General features: G+C 43.1%; 1 protein-coding gene across 1 annotated transcript in view; it reads left to right on the plus strand.

Annotated features, from left to right (window-relative positions):
• The window catches only part of sh3rf1 (SH3 domain containing ring finger 1), a 184,133-nt gene that overhangs the window by 111,894 nt on the left and 56,270 nt on the right, over positions 1-15,969 (plus strand). Inside the window, exon 3 of the mRNA XM_078215134.1 lies at positions 14,711-14,986. Within this exon, the coding sequence (XP_078071260.1) occupies positions 14,711-14,986 (276 nt within the window). The remainder of the gene's footprint in view (positions 1-14,710; positions 14,987-15,969) is intronic.

Raw genomic sequence — 15,969 nt, forward strand, 5'->3', positions numbered from 1 at the left:
GATGCTCGTTTGGCTCGAATCATTTGCAATATTTTCAGCTGTGGATTTCCCGTAACCAGGAGCCAAGTTGGAAGGATGATCCATCTCGGCCTTCTGATGTCCACAAAGTCACAGAAGCCAGATGATTCACTCCATGTGAAATCAAAAATGGCCGAAGGCACTGGAAGCTGCAAAGGCTACGGGGCATGACACTGTTCTGGCAATAGTAGTGAAGACTTGTGCTCCAGAACTCGCCGTGCCCCAGCCAAGCTATTCCAGTACAACTACAACACTGGCATTTAGCCAGCAATGTGTACAATTGCCCAGGTGTGTCCTGTGCGCAAAAAGCAGAACACATCTAACCCGGCCAGTTACCACCTCATCAGTCTACACTCGAGCATCAGAAATGTGATGGGAATTGTTATTGACAGCACTATCATGTGGCACTTACTCAGCAATTACCTGCTCATTGATGCTTAATTTGGGTTCTGACCTCATTACAGTCTTGGTCAAAAATGGACGAAAGAGCTGAACTAAAGAGGTGAGATGAGAGTAATTGCCCTTGATATCCAAGGCAGAATTTGACTCTCGAGGAGTGTTAACAAAACTGGAGACAATGGGAATTGGGGGAAAATTTCTGTCCTGGTTGGATTCATACCCGAGCACAAAAGAAGGTGGTTGTGGTTCTTGGAGGTCAGTCACTCCTATCGCGAGGCACCACTGCAGGACTTCCTCAGGGTAGTGTCCTAGGCCCAACCACCTTCAGCTGCTTCATCAATGACCTTACCTCCATCATAAGGTCAGAAATGGGGATGTTTGCCGATGATTGCACAATGTTCAGCACCATTCGTGACTCCTCAGATTCTGAAGTAGTCCCATATCCTTATGCAGCAAGATCTGAACAACATTCAGGCTTGGACTGAGAAGCGGCAAATATCATTTTCGCCCCTCAAGTGCAGACAATGACCATCTCCAACAAGAGAGAATTTACCCCCATGACATTCAATGGCATTACCATTGCTAAATCCCCCACTGTCAACATCCTGGGGGTTACCATTGACCAGAAACTGAACTGGACCATTCATATAAATACCGTGGAGACAAGAACAAGTCAGATGCTGAGAAATCTGTGGCCAGTAACTCAACTCTTGACTCCCAAAAGCCTGTCCACCATCGACAAGGCAGAAGTCAAGAGTATAATGGAATATTCTCCACTACTTGGGTGAGTGCAGCTCTGACAACAGTCAAGAAGTCTTGACACCATCTAGGATGGTGGCACAGTGGTTAGCACTGCTGCTTCACAGCGCCAGGGACCCGGGTTCAATTCCAGTCTTGGGTGACTGTGCATGGTATTTGCACATTCTCCCTGTGTCTGTGTGGGTTTCCTCCAGGTGCTCCAGTTTCCTCACTCCAGAGACGTGCAGGTTAGATTGATTGGCCATGTTAAATTGCCCCTTAGTGTCAGGGGGATTAGCAGGGGAAATACGCGGGGTTACGGGGATAGGGCCTGGGTGGGACTGTTGTCGGTGTAGGCTCGATGGGCCAAATGGCCGCCTCCTGCATTGTAGGGATTCTGTGATTCGAGAACAAAGCAGCCCACTTGATTGGCATCCATCCACTCCCTTAAATATTCACTCTCTCCGCCACTTTTGTACAGTGGCAGCAATGTGTACCATCTGCACGATGCAGCAACTCACCAAGGCTCATTTGACAACCTATAGCTGAGTCAAAACCCTTGAACTCCCTAACAGCACCGTGGGTGTTACCTACACCACATGGATTGCAGTGGTTCAGGAAGGCGGTTCCCCTTCACCTTATCGAGGGCACTTAGGGATGGCCAACAAATGCTGACCTAACCAGCAAAGCCCACATCCTACTTAAGAATTAAAAAAAATACTTGTCTAAGACTCCTTATCTCCTGTTGGAACTGCATGAACAGCGAAGAATTAACTGAGTTAGATTCAAACAGAAGTTAGAGTGTGAAAAGATTATTGCATAAACTCACTGCGTCACCCAGGGATCAGTGCCTCAACTCATCAATATTTAGTCAGCATGTGAATTGTGTTTTGTGTCATGTCAAGTGATTGCATTGACGCACTAAACTATATTGTGTGTTGGCATGTCTTTTAAAAAGGCATTTTTTGTCTGACACTGGATTAGTTTACGTACTATTTAATTAGTAACACCAGCCCTGTAGACAACTCCCATGTATTTATATTTAATTCTCTGACTTAACCCTCCTATCTAATGACATCAGCGTCGCCAGCTCAAAGCCAAAAGCCAATGTGTGTAATTTGCAGCAATCACACTCAGCTCTGCACCATGATAGCTTTGTTAATGGGACATCCCACAGTTGGATGGCATCAACTCCATTGCAATTAAAAATTCTCAGCAGAAACTTTCTCAAAAGAAAGGTGGATTTCAAAAAAAAAATGTTACTGCCTGCGTAACCCACCCGAGTTACTTTTCCTCAGATGCAAATATAAACTGCAATTGTTGGCAAACTATCAAACAATCCTGAACAGATTATTCAGTGGCTAGTGGAAACAGTGCAAGTTAGTTTTTATTACTTGTGAGATGTGAGCATTGCCAGCAAGGACAACATTTATTGCCATCCCTGATTGCTCTTGCGAAGGTTGTGATGAGCCCCCTGCTTGAAACACTGCAGTCTGTGGTGTAGGTCCCCATGATGTGGAGATGCCGGCGTTGGACTGGGGTAAACACAGTAAGAAAGCTTGTGTGGCTTTTGCTACCAAATAAACCTGTTGGACTTTAACCTGGTGTTGTTAAACTTCTTACTGTGTAGGTCCCCCACAGGGCTATTAGGAAGGGTGTTCCAGGATTTTGACACAACGGCAGCGAAGGAATGGTGATATAGTTGCAAATCAAGATAGTAAATGACTTGGAGTGGAGCTTGAAGGTGTCGGTGTTCCCATCCATCTGCTGCCTTTGTTGTTTGAAGTGGTAGAGGTTGTGGGTTTGGAAGGTGCTGTCAGACCACGTTGTTAGTGTCTGAAAGATAGAACCAGGAGGGTTAATATTTAGAGTGCCCTAAACACGCACCAATCTTCCCCCTTTTCAGATTGTTTAAGTTTATTAAATTTAAGTTTATTTATTCGTGTCGCAAGTAGGCTTACCAATGAAGTTACTGTGAAAATCCCCCAGTCGCCACACTCTGGCGCCTCTTTGGATACACAGAGATAACGGCCAATGCGCCGAACCAGCACGTCTTTCAAACTGTGTGAGGAAACCAGAGCATCTGGAGGAAACCCACGCAGACACAGGGAGAACGTGCAGACTCCACGCAGACAGACAGTGACTCAAACCGGGAATCGAACCCGGGTCCCTGATGCTGTGAGGCAGCAGAGCGAACCACTGTGCCAGCGTTGGGCAGGCATAGCAGTTTTTATGGTTACTTGATATTGTGTGGAGCCTGTGCTAATGTGGCTGCAGGACCGTCCTAAGCGTGGATCTTGCGAAGCTGCTTATCTAACTGCCCGGGCTTCACAGTGAAAAGAAATTGCAGGGCCATGGGGGAACAATAGATTGTGGGACTGGATTACCCATTGAAAGAGTCAGCTGTACTTTTCAATTCTCTAACTTACCAGGATCAGTGACTGAGGAAAAAGTGTTTTAAGCGGGAGTTGGAGGCTGTCGGTCTTGCTGCATGTCAGGAGAGTCATAGAGGTTTACAGCATGGAAACAGGCCCTTCGACCCAACTTGTCCATGCCGCCCTTTTTTCTAAACCCCGAAGCTAATCACAATTGCCCGTTTTTGGCCCATATCCCTCTATACCCATCTTACCCTTGTAACTATCTAAATGCTTTTTAAAAGACAAAATTGTACCCGTCTCTACTACTACCTCTGGCAGCTTGTTCCAGACACTCACCACCCTCTGTGTGAAAAAATTGCCCCTCTGGACACTTTTGTATCTCTCCCCTCTCACCTTAAACCTAAGCCCTCTAGTTTTAGACTCCCCAATCTTTGGGAAAAGATATTGATTATCTAACTGATCTATGCTCCTCATTATTTTATAGACTTCTATAAGATCACCCCTCAGCTTTCTACGCTCCAGAGAAAAAAGTCCCAGTCTATCCAGCCTCTCCTTACAACTCAAACCATCAAGTCCTGATAGCATCCTAGTAAATCTTTTCTGCACTCTTTCAAGGTGAATGATATCCTTTCTATAATAGGGTGACCAGAACTGTACACAGTATTCCAAATGTGGCCTCACCAATGTCTTGTACAACTTCAACAAGACGTCCAACTCCTGTATTCAATGTTCTGACCAATGAAACTAAGCATGCCGAATGCCTTCTTCACCACTGTCCATCTGTGACTGCACTTTCAAGGAGCTATGAACATGTCCCCCTAGATCTCTTTGTTCTGTAACTCTCCCCAACGCCCTACCATTGACTGAGTAAGCCCTGCCCTGGTTCAATCTACCAAAATGCATCCATCTCGCATTTATCTAAATTAAACTCCATTTGCCATTCGTCAGTTCATTGGCCCAATTGATCAAGATCTCGTTGCAATTGGAGATAACTTTCTTCACGTCCACTATGCCACCAATCTTGGTGTCATCTGCAAACTTACTAACCATGTCTTCTATATTCTCATCCAAATCATTAATATAAACGACAAATAACAGTGGACCCAGCACTGATCCCTGAGGCACACTGCTGGTCACAGGCCTCCAGTTTGAAAAGCAACCCTCCACGACCACCCTCTGGCTTCTGTCATCAAGCCAATTTTGTATCCATTTAACTACCTTACCCTGGATCCTGTGAAATTTAACCTTATGCAACAAGCTACCATGCGGTACCTTGTTAAAGGCCTTGCTAAAGTCCATGTAGAAAACATCAACTGCACTGCCCTCATCTACCTTCTTGGTTACCCCTTCAAAAAACTCAATCAAATTTATGAGACATGAGTTTCCGCTCACAAAGCCATGCTGACTGTCCCTAATCAGTCCTTGTGTCTTTAAATGCCTGTAGATCCTGTCTGTCAAAATACCTTCCAACAACTTACCCACCACAGATGTGAGGCTGACTAGCCTGTAGTTCCCAGGCTTTTCCCTGCAACCCTTTTAAAACAAAGATACAACATTTGCTACCCTCCAATCTTCAGACACCTGACCTGTGACTATCGCTGATTCAAATGTGTTGGCTAGGGGACCTGCAATTTCCCCCCAAGCCTCCCACAACGTCCTGGGATACACTTCATCGGGTCCCGGGATTTATCTACCTTGATGCTCTTTAAGACTTCCAGCACCTCCTTCTCTGTAATATGTACACTCCTCAAGACATCACTATTTACTTCCCTAAGTTCCCTAACATCCATGCTTTTCTCAACAGTAAATACTGATGAGAAATATTCATTTAGGATCTCACCCATATAGTTTTACGTAGTTTTAGTTAGTTTTTACGTAGTTTTACTTCCCAGCCATTACACAGGAACCATATTTGGAGACACTGGCTGCATTATCAAATCACTTTCAACATTTCCAAATAAATAAGGAGCTTTGACCTTCATGAGATGCTTCAATATGCACCATTTTAAGTAGCAAGTTATGTACAGGGGCCATATGCTTTAAACCTGCAGTGGAAATGCTTTCCGTTGCTTTGAGGTGATTCCAACGTTCTGCAACTGGAATGAAAACTAGTGCATTTATTTCCGGGGGTATTGATAAGTATTATAGGCTCTAAGTTGTGATAAACCTTCGCACTTTACAACACTGAACATCAAACATCAGTACGTTCCAACTGAACCAATAGAGGAGGTGAAGCAGCAACAAGGGTGGCACAGTGGTTAACACTGCTGCCCCACAGCACCAGGGACCCGGGTTCGATTTCCGGCTTGGGTCACTGTCTGTGCAGAGTTTGCACGTTCTCCCCGTGTCTGCCTGGGTTTCCTTGGGTGCTCCGGTTTCCTCCCACAGCCCAAAAGACGTGTTGGTTAGGTAGCTTGGCCATGCTAAATTCTCCCTCAGTGCACCCAAACAGGCGCCGGAGTGTGGCAACTAGGGGAATTTCACAGTAACTTCATTGCAGTGTTAATGTAAGCCTGCTTGTGACTAATAAATAAATTAAAAAACTTACTGTCCAGTCAGGCATAGGTTTATTCCATAGTTGTTAATTGTCAATTTGAGCCTTATAACTCAAAAGTTGTCGAATGGAATGTCATTAAATCAGTGCTAATGATTTTGATAAAGGCTTGTTTAAAAGTATGCTTTCCAGTGTCTGTTAATGTTACTCCAATAAATGTCAGCCTGTAATGCTTAAAGGCATGACGATGTTTTTATTTAGCAATCAAAACTTAAAATGGCAACATGGCAAGCGTTTGCCATTAGGAGTGAGACGGTTACTAGTAAACTGTAGCCAATTGCAACAAAGATCATGGGAGGTAATTTTCTGTTTTTATCTGGTTCATTCACTTCTGTTCCAGTTCATCATAGAATAATAGAATGGTCACAGCATAGAAGGCCACCATTTGGCCCATCATCTCTGTGCTGACCCTCCTAAGAAGCAATTCACCTCGTGTCACTGCCCTGCCTTTCCTTTTCCCCATAGTCCAGCCGTTTTTGTTTCTTTTTCAGATAATGATCCAACTCATTTTCGAAACTCTCTTGTTGACTCTGCCTCCGCCATTCTCCCAGGCAGCAGATTCAAGATCCTAACCACTTGCTGCAAGGAAAAGCTTTTCCTCATGCCACTTATTGCTTCTTTTGCCAATCCCCTTAAATCTGTGCCCTCTGGCTCTTGATCCTTTCACCAATGGGAACAGTTTCTCTCTCTGCTGCGTCCGAACCTCTCATGACTTTGAATGAAAATCGCCATGAAATCTCCTCTCAACCTTCTCCTGTCCAAGGAAAATAGCCCCAACTACTAACACTCTTGTTTGCATTTGATAAAATCATGGGTGATCTGATTGCGGCCTCTGTATCCCTTCCCTGGTGATTGCAATATTTTAAGTTTCTCTGTCCCTTTCACTCTTAATTTTTTTGTGCCTTCTGCAGTGAAGATGGACATACAATATCTATTCAACGCTTACACCATTTCATTGTTTCCCATTAATAATTCCTCAGACTCTCATTAGTTTTTGTTTTCCTTTTTAAATACTTGTAGAAAGTCTCACTTTGTGTTTTTATATTTATAGCCTTCTTTCTCTCATGGTCTAAATTCTCCCTCCTTGTTACATTTTTAGACATTCTTTGCTGGTTTTAAAATTTTATCATATCTTCTGACCTACTACTGATCTTTGCAATATTTTATGCTTTTTCTTTCAATTTGAAGCTAACTTCAACTTTCTTAGTTTGCCACTGGTGGTACATTCTTCCCCTGGATTTCTTCTTTCTCACTGGAATATATCTTTGTTGATTGAAACATCTCCTTATATTTGCCACTGCATTTCTACTGACTCACCCCTTAACTATTTTCCCAATTCACTTTAACCAACTCCATCTTCATACCCTTTATTTAAGTTAAAAACACTAGTGTTAGACCCACTCTTCTCTTACTCAAACTAAATGTGAAGTTTAATTGTGTTATGATCACTGCTACCTGGAGGCTCTATGGGGTCATTAATTAATCCTGTCTCATTGAACACTGCCATGGCTAGAAAAATCTGCGCTCTAGCTAGCTCTGGAACATGCAAATTGCCCTGAAAATACTCTTATTCCATGCGACCATTGCTAATCTGATCCATCCAATCTATGCATTAAGATCACCCATGATTATAGCCAGGCCTTTGTTAGAAGTCTTCATTATTTGCTTCTGTCCTACAACATCATTACTGTTAGGAGGTCCATAATCTACTCCCGCCAATGACTTCTTACCTTTACTATTTCTCATCTCGACCCAAACAGATTCTACCTCTTGATCTTTAAAACATCTCTCACTATTGTACTGTCATCCTTAATTTTATCAGACCTGTTCCACCACCCTTTCTTAGCTTCCTGTCCTTCCGAACTGTCAAGTACCCTTGAATATCCAGGTTGCAGCATTGGTTACTCTGGAGCCACATCTCTGTAATGGCTATTAGGTCATACATATTTATTGCCATTTGAGCTGATGGTTCATTTGTTTTGTTTTGAATGCTGCAGGCAAAAGCTTTTAGTTTTATTTTTGCAAACCCTGGCCTTATCTGCTGGCACACTTTCTTGTGTACTCCGTCCCTTCCTCTGATTGTCATAACCCTTATAGCTACCTTGCTCTCTTGCCTTGTCCTTTCCATCTATTTATTTATTAGTGTCACAAGTAGGCTTACATTAACACTGCAATGAAGTTACTGTGAAAATCCCCTAGTTGCCACACTCCGGCGTCTGTTCGGGTACACTGAGGGAGAATTTACCACGGCCAATGCACCTAACCAGCAGCGTCTTTCAGACGTGGGAGGAAACCAGAGCACCCGGAGGAAACCTGCGCAGACACAGGGAGAACGTGCAGACTCCGCACAGACAGTGACCCAAGCCGGGAATCGAACCTGGGTCTCTGGCGCTATGAGACAGGAGTACTAACCTTTGTGCCACCCTGCCACCCTTTTTTCCTTTAATTTACCATATCTTCCCTCTGGTGAACCCTCGCCCCTCTCAGTTACCTGTGTGACTGAAATTCTTTATCCTACAATGATTCTCATGAATCTTTTTTGCACCCACTTTAATGCTTTCACATTCTCCCTGAAGTCCAGTCCCCAGAATTGTACACAATACTCCGGTTGAGACCAAACTACTGGGGATTTTCACAGTAACATCATTGCAGTGTGAATGTAAGCCTACTTGTGACTAATAAATAAACTTTAAACTTTGGTTTATGCAGGTTTAACATAACTTTCTTGCTTTTATATTTTATGCCTCTATTAATAAAACCCAGGATGTTGTATGCTTGCCACACTCTCATCCTATCCTGCCACCTTCCATGATTCATGTACGTGTGCACCCTGAACTGCTCTTCCTTCCACTTTACTTTTCTATTGAATATATCTCTCGAATTCCTACTAATTGGACATAAAGTGAGACTAAACTCGGAAGTTGCAGCAGTCACAAGTTAAGTTTTATTTAAGTTTATTTATTAGTGTCACAAGTAGGCTTACATTGACATTGCAATGAAGTTATTGCAAAGAAGCTACACCCCGGCGCCTGTTTGGGTGCACTGAGGGAGAATTTACCATGGCTAATGCACCGAACCAGCAGACTGTGGGAGGAAACCAGAGCACCCGGAAGAAACCCACACAGACACTGGGAGAACGTGCAGACTCCACACAGACGGTGACCTAAGCGAGGAATCGAACCTGGGTCCCTGGCGCTGTGAAGCAGCAGTGCTAACCACTGTGCTACCATGTCGCCCTAAGGGGACGTTAGATGCATACATGACAGAGAAGGGAATAGAAGAATATGCAGATAGGGTGAAATGAAATAGGGTGGGAAGCGACTCATTATGAAGCTTGGTCATTTTGGGTTGACCAGTCTGTTCTGTGTCGTGGATTGAGTGTAATTAACACAAATCCTGTTGAGTTGCAATTCTAATCCCATGGCTCACATATTGAGATTGCATGCAAAGCATAAATGTGCGATATTGTATATAATTCTACAAATTCAATCAAGTTTATTCTTTGGAATTTTGTTTAATTTTGTACATTTTAGTTTTATTTTGTAGACATCCAGGTCTTAATGAGCACCGATTTCCACTTGCAAATGGAAACAGGGTTAGAACAGAGCAGAGATCTCCTTGACTGATTAATCAGATAAACCCATTATTGAGTGGCAATGGGAGACTAAAATTGGCCTAAAGGCAACTAACCCAAATCAGGTGTGTGCGTGACTGAGGATAAAATGAGGGCAGGCTAGCAGTGCCTTCTGCAGTCAGAGAAGTCTTGTTCACGCCCCCCTGTCTAGACCTCTCATGAATGATGGCTAATTTACAGAAATACAGGATTACAAGCACCCTTGCACCCATCACCACAAATCAATGTTTTCAGGATAAAAGAAAACTTTAAAAGAATTGTTTTTTTGTGTGTGGGGGAGAGGAGGGGATGGGGGGGAAACACTGAACAATACTGCTGAACTGACTCGAAGCTTATGGAGATGAAGTGGACACAGCTGCACGCTCCTTGCGAACTGAATTTGTTCTGCGTCACCGTTAGCAGACTGCACCATAATTAGCATTCCTCTGTCTTCAGATAACTTTTGCCACGCAATGCAATGAGCACAAAACAAAAAGAGGAAGCACCCGTGCAATAGAGTTAGTTGTAAAGACTTCCGACAAACCACCTATTACTGCAACCCAGATAGCTTTCCATTTTCCTAGTATTCCTTTGTGGTATGAAGCTTTTGGGGCCCTGCAAATTGCTCGTATTGTTTGCCAGGTTGTCACTGTACTTAACTGCAGGATTCCTGCAGAGTATTTCTTAGTGATCAACGTTAATAGCCCCATAAAATGGGGCAGTGGCTATTTTCAAAATGTTGCCGTGATGATTTCATGGAAATCCTCTCTCCCTCTCTCTCTCTCTTCAGGGTAGCATGCTAAGAGAGCATTGGCAACCCTAGACCTCCATGTTAATCTTGTCCTAGAGGTGATGCTTCATTCATCCAATTTGTCAGGCTCTTTAGAGAGATCTTTCTTTGTCTACCCTGGTCTCTTCTACCATCAATCTTTCCCATCAGACTTTCTAAATCATGATTTCTCACAAAATGTCTGCTCCCTTATTTGCGCACAAGCAATTTCAGTATGGAGGCAGTGGCTCGCGCTCTCCCAATTCCCTATCTGTAAGCAAGGATGCTCCTCAAAACGAACCAGCATTTATGGCCATTAAAATGGACCATTGTGATTTGAACTTCCTTTTTTTTAGCCCATGTTAGAACCTGTTGCTGAGCAGTTGATGATGTCCCATTTCTATGGAAAGTAACAATTAAAAAAAAACAAAGAAATCTTCTGTTTCAGGAATATCAACATGTTTTTTGCAACTAGTAACAGTTGGCAGTTCGTATTTAGGAGGCACTCATCACCAACACACAGGCTTCAGAAGTTCTGATTTATGCGGATCAAACTGAGCTGTGTGTTTCAGTTTGCTTCCAGCTAACCATTTTTTTTTGCGTTTACCAAGTCATTGTGTTTCCCAGTTATAAATCATGCTGACATACTCACATATCTCAGTTGCCTCAGATAGAGGGCTGTGAAATGAAATATGGCAACGTGAAAGAATTGGTTTCCAAACAGAAGGTGTCATTTGCAATAAAGAAGGTTCGCAGAAGGAAGCAGAAGATAAATTGTTATCACAACTAAACGTCTGGCATCATCCACACTTCGCACGTCCTCATTTTCATCCCAATGCAATGAAGCTCAAACTTCTTGGGAAACTTCAAGCATTTGAAAAGTTGATGAACTTAGGGTTGTATTCTCTGGAATTTAGATCACGGCAGATTTGAAGATGATTGGATGGAAACTATTTGGGGCGGCACGGTGGCACAGTGGTTAGCACTGCTGCCTCACAGCGCCAGGGACCCGGGTTCGATTCCCGGCCTGGGTCACTGTCTGTGTGGAGTTTGCACGTTCTCCCCATGTCTGTATGGGTTTCCTCCGGGTGCTCCGGTTTCCTCCCACATTCTGAAAGACATGCTGATTAGGTGCATTGACCCAAACAGGTGCCGGAGTGTGGCGACTAGGGGAATTTCACAGTAACTTCATTGCAGTGTTAATGTAAGCCTTACTTGTGGCTAATAAATAAACTTTAAACTAACTTTATTTTCACTGTTCAGGAAATTTCAGGGCATAACCTAAAAGTTAAAACCAGGTCTTTCGGAGAGAAGTTAGGAAACACTTGTGCAGATAAAGCGTGGTAGAAGTTTGCAAAATTCTGCTGAAAACGGTAATTGATGCCACAACAAAAACAAGGGGTGTCCAGACTTGAAACGCCAGCTCTATTCTCTCTCCGCAGATGCTGCTAAGAGTTTCCAGCATTTTCTGTTTTTGTTTCAGATTCCAGCATCTGCAGTAATTTGCTTTTATTATAGTATTTGAAGTCAGATTATTTGTTAATTTTAAACCTGAGATGGATAGATCCTTTGTTTTTATTTATTCGTGGGACATGGGCATCACTGGTTGGCCAGTATTTATTGCCCATCCCTAGTTGCCCTTGTTCATAGGGCAGTTGAGAGTCAACCACATTGCTGTGGCTCTGGAGTCACATGTAGGCCAGACCAGGTAAGGACGGCAGATTTCCTTCCCTAAAGGACATTAGTGAACCAGATGGGTTTTTCTGACAATCGACAATGGTTTCATGGTCATCAGTAGATTCTTAATTCCAGATTTAAAAAAAAATTAAATACAAATTCCACCATCTGCCTTGGCAGGATTCGAACCCGCGTCCCCAGAACATTAGCAGAGTTTCTGGATTAATAGTCTTGTGATAATACCACTAGGCCATCATCTTCCCCTTGTTAGCCAATGGTATCTTACATGGAGTTTGGTTAAAAATCATTGGTCTCATTGGCAATGGCCAATGTTTCTAAATGTCTTGGCTCCCCTGAGAATATGTGGTTTACTTTCACTATTAACAAGGCATTAAAACTGATCTAGTATCCCGTATCGAAATATTTGCCTTGTTTCGCTGAATTTGGAAGGGAGCAATAAGGAAGGGCGGAAATTGGAAACCTTGATAATTTAGTACCCATCTGCTAAAGTAAGAACAGGTGACAGAAATGTTTGTCAGAGTTCCTGAGAGGAAAATGTATATTTTCACATCAAGTGACTGGTCCTCATACAACCCAACCTACGTACAAAGAGGAAGGCAAGAAAAGGTGCATTAACGCTCACCCTATCCCTTGGACAATTAGCCTCAATCACCACCCATCGAATCATGGGTGGGTAATGCAAACTCCCAGGAAAGTTAAGTTTTAAACATAAAAGTTCAGCATTAATGCTTCAAAGGGAGAATCTGTAAATTTCTATCGGGGTGCTGCAGAAGATCATGATTATCCATCGCTGCATGTATTTAACTAAGCTCCCTCCTTGGGCATATTGTATGGCAAAGTGTTTGGGAATACCATTTACAACAATTGAGCCGGCCCCAAAGGCCACAGAGTTCCGACTCCACTTTTTGTCTCATTACCTCGTACTGCTGACAGATTATTCATGATCTACTTCAAATTTATAATGCACTTGATGTGTGGAGGCTGTTCTCTACAAGGCGTTGAATGATTTCTTCATCTATTATCAAGAGATTTGTCTAGTCTGTTCTTTATTCAATTGTCAGTTAAGACTATCTGAAAACTATGGGGATGTAATGTAACATTTCCAAAAAAAGACACAAATACAAAATCCACCTACCAGACCTTTTTACAAACTTGTCAGTAAATTTTAGATATCACTTGTAAGGTTCGTTCATTACTTAATCTATGTTGTCTGGTCAAATTTGGATCTCATATTAAGATTTTAGTGTGCTTTCAGAGTAGTATGAACTTTGAAGACCCATTTTTCAGAAGTTGGAGAGTGTTATTATTGGCAATGATGTGAGTGGCACAGTAGTTCGCACTGCTGCCTCACAGCTCCAAGGACCTGGGTTCAATTCCAGCCTAGGGTGATTGTGTGGAGTTTGCACATTCTGCCCATGTCTGCGTGGGTTTCCTCTGGGTGCTCCCGTTTCCTCCCAGAGTCCAAAGATGTGCAGGTTAGGTGGATTGGCTATGGTAAATTCCCCCTTCGTGTCCAGGGATGTGTAGGTGGATTAGCCATGGCAAATGCGTTATGGGGATAGGGTCGAGGGGAGGCTTGTGTGGGTTAAGTGCTCTTTCGGAGGGTCAGTGCAGAATCGATGGGCCAGCTGACCTCCTAACTTATGGGATTCTATAGTACAGTGGGCTAGAGCAATGTCTCTTTGCTTCTTGAGGGCTGAATTTCAGTGTAGCCCAAGTAAACGAGATGACAGCTCAGTCATCTCAGCTTTCAAGGGAAGTATGTTTGGGAAGCCTTGTTCTATGTTACGCAAGGTACAACATCATGGAACAGTCTGTAGGTCAGCAGGAGATAGTAATGTAGTGTCACTGGGTTAATAATTCAGAAGCCCAGCCTAATGCTGTGGGGACAAGTGTTCAGATCCCGCTGCAGGATATTCAATAAATCTATTTTCAGTTAATGATGCCATGAAACTAGATGGCCTTTAGAGAAGGAAATCTGTCATCTTTACCTGGTCAGGTCTATATGTGACTCTAAATTCCTGTAATGTGGTTAACTTTTAACTTCTGAAATTACCTAGGAAACCATTCAGTTCAAGGGGCAATTAGGGACTCCAACAAATGCTGGAACCTGCCATTGATGCCTATATTCCACTAAAGAATAAAAAAAAGACTGTGCAGATGGTACAGAAAATCAGAATGTTGTAATATGAAAGATTTGCACAAATTGGAGCAGATTAAAAGCCCCAACAGGATATCCAAGGCAAGAGAAAGAATGTTCAATTCACAAACATAGGAAATCCTGAAGTGCTTAACAGCCAATGAAGCCGTTATTGAATTTTAGATGCTGTTTTAAAGTAGAGAAATGTCTCATTCCCCTCACGCTGATAGATGCAAATTTAAAGGAAAAAATTCACCAAGGGCACATGTTTGACCTGAGAAGGTTTGCAGGTTCCCCTTCAAGTTGGTACTCCTATCTCTGTAAGGCTTAAGTATGACCTGTTACATAATCTATGGCGATGGGGAATTAAATAAGTTAAAATTGTGCTTGTGTTGTGTTGCAGGGTATACCTCAACTACCATGTGCCAAAGCATTGTACAACTATGAAGGAAAAGAGCCTGGTGATCTCAAATTCAACAAGGGTGACATCATCATCTTGCGACGACAAGTAGATGAAAATTGGTACCATGGGGAAGTCAATGGTGTCCATGGTTTCTTCCCCACCAACTTTGTCCAGATTATTAAACCTTTACCTCAGCCTCCGCCACAGTGCAAAGCACTTTATGACTTTGAAGTGAAAGACAAGGAAGCGGATAAAGACTGCTTGCCATTCTCAAAGGTGAGGGCTTCTCTTTTGGTTCATTCATGGGAAGTGGGTGTTACTGGCAAGGCTGCATTGCCCCGGGAAGACCATGGCACACTGTATCCACTTAGCTTAATTCTTGGGAGTGTTTGATTGGAATCATTCCTTGCCCAAGCTATTCCACTGCCTATCACAATGCAACTTGCAAAATATTTGATGAGTGGTTTTCTTTAGGTAGCCATAAAATACCACACTTCTGTCCTGTGTGTTTGTTGAGAAGCTTTGCGTTCCTTGTACTAAGCAGTGAAATTTGAGGGGTGTTTCAGTAAGAGGAGACTGAGGGAGGACATGATTGAGATGTATAAAATTATGAAGGGCATAGATATAGTAAACAGGAAGAAACTTTTCCCCTTGGTGGAGGGATCGATGACGAGAGGGCATAGATTTAAGGCAAGGGACAGGAGGCTGAGAGGGGATGTGAGGAAAAACGTTTTCACCTGAAGGGTGGGAGTTTGGAACTCGCTGCCTGAAAGGTTGGTGGAGGCAGAGACCCTCATAATGTTGAAGAAGTATTTAGATGTGCACTTGCGATGCCAAGATATGAAGGACTATGGACCAAATGCAGGAAAATGGGATTAAAATAGGTGGTTTGTCTTTGACTGGCGCAGACACCATGGGCTGAAGGGCCTTTTTCTGTGCTGTATACCTCTATGATTCTTTCTTCCAAATGTGCATGTAGGGTCCAGGGGGCAATTTTTTCACACAGGGTGGTGAGTGTCTGGAACAAGTTGCCAGAGGTGGTAGTAGAGGCAGTTACAATTTTGTCTTTTAAAAAGCATTTAGACAGTTACATGGATATAGAGGGATATGGGCCAAACGTGGGCAATTGGGACTGGCTTAATGTAAAAACTGGACGGCACGGACAAGTTGGGCCAAAGGGCCTGTTTCCATGCTGTAAACCTCTATGAGGGGTTTCCCTTTTGGCTAGCGGCACGGTAGCACAGTGGTTAGCACTGCTG

Source organism: Mustelus asterias, chromosome 6 (genome assembly GCF_964213995.1).
Source record: "Mustelus asterias chromosome 6, sMusAst1.hap1.1, whole genome shotgun sequence".
NCBI classification, from domain to species: Eukaryota; Metazoa; Chordata; class Chondrichthyes; order Carcharhiniformes; family Triakidae; genus Mustelus; species Mustelus asterias.